The sequence below is a fragment of the Populus euphratica genome, unplaced genomic scaffold, assembly GCF_000495115.2.
Source record: "Populus euphratica unplaced genomic scaffold, PopEup_1.0 scaffold172.1, whole genome shotgun sequence".
Lineage (NCBI taxonomy): Eukaryota > Viridiplantae > Streptophyta > Magnoliopsida > Malpighiales > Salicaceae > Populus > Populus euphratica.
In genome coordinates this window covers 134,527-139,034 of record NW_011499920.1, presented here as the reverse complement: position 1 = coordinate 139,034, position 4,508 = coordinate 134,527, and the positions used below count along the sequence as shown (strand labels likewise).

At 39.4% G+C, this 4,508-nt stretch overlaps 1 protein-coding gene across 2 annotated transcripts; it reads left to right on the top strand.

Moving 5' to 3' along the window:
* The first annotated feature begins 267 nt into the window (after positions 1 to 267).
* Positions 268 to 4,508, top strand: LOC105135026 (granule-bound starch synthase 1, chloroplastic/amyloplastic-like). Of its 2 annotated transcripts, none has more exons than XM_011039699.1 (14): positions 268 to 378; positions 760 to 1,118; positions 1,212 to 1,292; positions 1,422 to 1,520; positions 1,643 to 1,732; positions 2,212 to 2,275; positions 2,361 to 2,461; positions 2,555 to 2,664; positions 2,770 to 3,013; positions 3,083 to 3,274; positions 3,371 to 3,562; positions 3,699 to 3,785; positions 3,864 to 3,992; positions 4,100 to 4,508. In XM_011039699.1, exons 2-14 carry the CDS (start codon positions 777 to 779, stop codon positions 4,214 to 4,216), a joined length of 1,848 nt encoding a protein of 615 aa, XP_011038001.1. In that variant the 5' UTR covers positions 268 to 378; positions 760 to 776; the 3' UTR covers positions 4,217 to 4,508. The 2 variants fall into 2 exon arrangements, with proteins under 2 accessions (XP_011038001.1, XP_011038002.1); XM_011039700.1 differs by having other exon boundaries at positions 269 to 378; positions 3,098 to 3,274; positions 4,100 to 4,503.

Genomic DNA, 4,508 nt, shown 5'->3' with positions numbered 1-4,508 from the left:
TAGCCAAGACACGGCACACTTCAATGTCGTTTCTGCCACTTGATTCCAACCCTTCAAAAAAAAATCTAACACTAACCACTAAGGACCTCAATTTTGAAGCATATTCTTCTTGAATCAAAATAATCATGCTTCCACGGTGGGTCCAAGTTTTCATGAGAATTATAGACCGTGAAATCAATCTCGAGGTTCCTAGTGATTTGGAAGTGACCGTAACCAGTACCATGATGCCATGTGTCATGGCACGAGTTTCTATGTAAATGCTACAAAAGCCCTTTGTCTTTGGCCACAGAATATACAGTGAATCACTCCTTCACTTCTAGACTTAGCTGACCTTAGACCCCTCTATCTTTCTAGTAACAAACTTCTCTTGTTGATCTTGTAAGTTGTTGATTTGCTTAACGTTTGCATATGTTTCTGATTTTGTTAACAACTTTTTGAGATTTTTAATGAATTGGTTTTCTTATGGTTTCAAAACAAAATCGAAGTCTAGAGATTTTCTTGCTGGTTTGTTATTGTTTGATTCACAAAGGTTGTAACTTGTATGATGGCTAGTACTAAATGTTTTGATCATTCTTTGGCCTTAGTGTCGTAATTTTTTACTTCTTTGTAATTCTTTCAGGTTTAAATTTCTTAGCTTGATCAATTTGTAGCATTTTTTTCAAGCATCCCAGAATTGTTTTCCCTTTTGGGATGATCAACTTGGAGTGTTTAAAGACTTTGACAGGAATTTGGTTTTTGTTTTTCGTTTTGGATTTGCAGAGCAAGAGAGGAGAACCATGGCAAGCCTGACCGCTTCACACTTTGTGCCTAGGAACTCATATTTGAGCAGCCATGGATCAGAAACAACGGAAGATTTTGGTCAAATCGGGTTAAGGAGCCAAAGCATGACTCACAGTGGTTTAAGGTCACTGAACATGGTGGACAAGCTGCAATTTAGGATTCAAGCATCTGCAAGGAAGTCTGTCAAAAAGGCCTATGCTACTGGGAATGACACTTCTGGAAAAATTGTTTGTCTACAAGGAGGAATGACTGTGGTCTTTGTTGCCACTGAGGTTGCTCCTTGGAGCAAAACTGGTGGTCTTGGTGATGTTCTTGGTGGACTTCCCCCAGCAATGGCTGTGAGTAGAGGGTTTCTGATACTTAGTTTCATCTTTGAAAAATGTCAGGCACGGCTTGTGTTTGATCAATTTTACTATGGTATTGTTGTGCAGGCAAGAGGCCACCGGGTTATGACAATCTCTCCACGATTTGACCAGTACAAAGATGCTTGGGACACTTGTGTAGTGGCGCAGGTAATTTGTCATAGTTTTACTGTGTTTAAGAGGGCTCATCTTTACTTTTTGTCTGTGCTTTGTTTCCTTGCCTGTGAAGATGGTAATTTTTTAGGTTGTTTACTAAAATGAGGGGCTTCTTACGGGCAGATTCTAGTTGGAGACAGAGTTGAAACTGTTCGGTACTTCCACTGCTACAAGCGTGGAGTTGATCGCGTGTTTGTGGATCATCCCATGTTCCTAGAGAAGGTTTAAATTTCCGCTGATTGCTGATTCTTGTGTCCAAAGGCTGTAGTTCTTGCAAATTCAGATATTTGGTTGTCTTTTCTCTTGTTTGCTGTTTCTGATTCTAAATTAACTGGATGTTTAAGGTTTGGGGCAAAACTGGATCCAAAATCTATGGTCCTGCAGCTGGAGAGGATTACCAGGATAATCAACTGCGGTTCAGCTTGTTCTGCCTGGTAATTTCCCATTCCTTTTCATTTCATGTGCCTTACCATAACTTGAAATCGTTGCATCTTAAGAAAGTATCAGAAGTTTAGAAAATGGTGAAAACAGAAATTGTTTTTCGTCTGAATCCTCTAGTTCATATGCCGCATGGTTAAGATGTTTCATGACTTGCATTATAAATATAAACTAGCACCATATCTTTCATAATTTATCTTGTTAAGCTGTGTAGAAGCTGCATAATGTGTTGACATCATCAAAGCATGTGTCTTCTAGTACAAACTTTTACCCAAGTAGACCTGACTATGTGCAAGGTTCCCCATGCTACAAAGTGATTTACAACGAGTTAAAATGAATCGCTGAACAAAATTCATGGTAGTTTCCATCCAGTAATGGTAGTTGATGGTAGTTGATCAGCATCATTATTCTGATCATTTTTGTTTTAGTGGATAGGTAAGTATATCGCAAATGAACTCATTTGATTGTTTTTCAGGCTGCTCTTGAAGCACCAAGAGTTCTGAGCTTGAACAGCAGCAAACATTTCTCTGGACCATATGGTGTGTACCTCTTTATGAAGTTGTGAGAATTCATTTTCATACGAAGAAATTTCTCCAATGCATGTTCTTTTCTCACATTATGCAGGAGAGGATGTTGTCTTTGTTGCCAATGATTGGCACACTGGTCTCCTCCCATGTTACTTGAAATCAGTGTACCAATCCAGGGGAATTTATATGAATGCAAAGGTATGACCATTGAATTGAGACATTTAGAGTTCTGCTTGGCTTGGATGTCCGACTGCACAGTAGCTGACATTGTTGTCAATTCAATCATGACAGGTTGCCTTTTGCATCCATAACATTGCTTACCAGGGCAGATTTGCCTTCTCAGATTTCCCACTCCTAAATTTGCCAGATGAGTACAAGAGCGCTTTTGACTTCATGGATGGGTGAGGATTTTTAGCAGTTGATTCTTTTAGATGAATTGAAATGTAGTTTTATACAGGTTTTGTGCCTCTCCCCTTTCCAAATACTGAAGGATTTTATGTTGGCAGGTATAACAAGCCTGTGAAGGGAAGGAAAATCAATTGGATGAAGGCTGGTATATTGGAAGCACACAGGGTTATAACTGTAAGCCCTTACTATGCCCAGGAACTTGTTTCTGGGGTTGAAAAGGGTGTGGAATTGGATAACTACATCCGTGCAACTGGCATTACTGGGATAGTAAATGGTATGGATGTTCAAGAATGGAATCCTGCAACAGATAAATACCTAAGCATCAAATATGGGATCACAACTGTAAGTGCTTTGTAATATGTTTTAGCACCAAAGAATGCAAATCTGAAAGATAAAGTGGGTGATTTTCGGGATCTTCTTGTTCAGGTCTTATCTGCAAAGCCATTATTGAAGGAAGCACTTCAAGCAGAAGTTGGATTACCTGTTGACAGAGATATTCCTGTAATAGGCTTTATTGGTAGACTGGAAGAGCAAAAAGGTTCAGATATTCTTGCTGCTGCCATTCCAATGCTGGTTAAATACAATGTGCAGATAATAGTCCTTGTAAGTGTAAACTTCAACATCCTTTTCTCCTAAGTTATGATGCTGTGATTGTCTACAATGTTTGAGTTTAATGATGAGATCTGTTGTTTCCTTCAGGGTACTGGCAAAAAATACATGGAAAAGCAGATTGCCGAGCTTGAGAAGAAGTATCCTGATAAGGTCAGAGGAGTGGCAAAGTTCAATGTCCCCCTGGCCCATATGATCATTGCTGGTGCTGACTTTATGATGATCCCCAGTAGATTTGAACCTTGTGGTCTCATTCAGTTGCATGCTATGAGATACGGAACAGTAATTCCCTTGAACATCTGCTTCTCTTTATGGAGCTACTTTCTTGATTCACTCCACAATTTTAGCATGACTTAAAAACTTCTAGCCGCTTGTATTCGTGAAATATGACAGCAAATAACTGATAACTTTGCTGCAGGTATGCATTGTATCCTCCACTGGTGGACTTGTTGACACTGTCAAAGAAGGTTACACAGGATTCCATATGGGAGTTTTCAATGTTGAGGTAAAAGCACAGTGGCAATTACTTTGTTTGATCTATTCTTTTCCTCTATCCTTGATTCTAAAACAAGATATTTTGCAGTGTGATGTAGTTGATAAAGCAGATGTTGCTGCAATTGTTAAGACTGTCGGAAGAGCTCTTGCAGTCTACGGCACTGCTGCCTTCAAAGAAATGATCAAGAATTGCATGTCCCAGGATCTTTCATGGAAGGTTAGTGACTAATTGGAATACAAGAGCCTCACTCACCTGCAACAGTAATCGTTTTTAGTTCCTGGGATCAAAATAATGAAAAATGAATTTCGGTTTGATACATGCAGGGACCAGCCAGACTCTGGGAGAAGATTCTGTTAAGCCTAAATGTTATCGGCAGCAAAGCTGGAACCGAAGGAGAGGAGATTGCTCCACTTGCCAAGGAGAATGTCGCAACTCCTTGATCAACGTGGATAATACTTAATGGTGTCTATTTGTCTATGTAAATGCATATTGATAAATTCCTACAATCTGCAAGACGGTTACAGCCATACCAGTTGAGAACTTGCTGGGATTCTAGGCAGTTTGGCAATGGATGGTTTTTTGGAAAGGCCAGATGGTGTTCGAATCTGTATAAAGAGAATTTGTAACTAACATCTGTAATGCCAGTTTGAGAAACCAGAAAAGGTTTCTCACGTTGCCATGCTTTATTGGGGTAAATAAATATTTATCTTCTGATAAAGGTGCTTTTGCTTC

What these genes read in the sequence shown, in the direction of transcription:
- LOC105135026 (XM_011039699.1), top strand. Translation starts at nt 777, where the DNA reads ATGGCAAGCCTGACCGCTTCACACTTTGTGCCTAGGAACTCATATTTG. An exon ending in GGTTCAGCTTGTTCTGCCTG is followed by an intron (nt 1,733 to 2,211) that starts GTAATTTCCCAT and finishes ATTGTTTTTCAG; the next exon opens with GCTGCTCTTGAAGCACCAAG. An exon ending in TCAAATATGGGATCACAACT is followed by an intron (nt 3,014 to 3,082) that starts GTAAGTGCTTTG and finishes GGTGATTTTCGG; the next exon opens with GATCTTCTTGTTCAGGTCTT.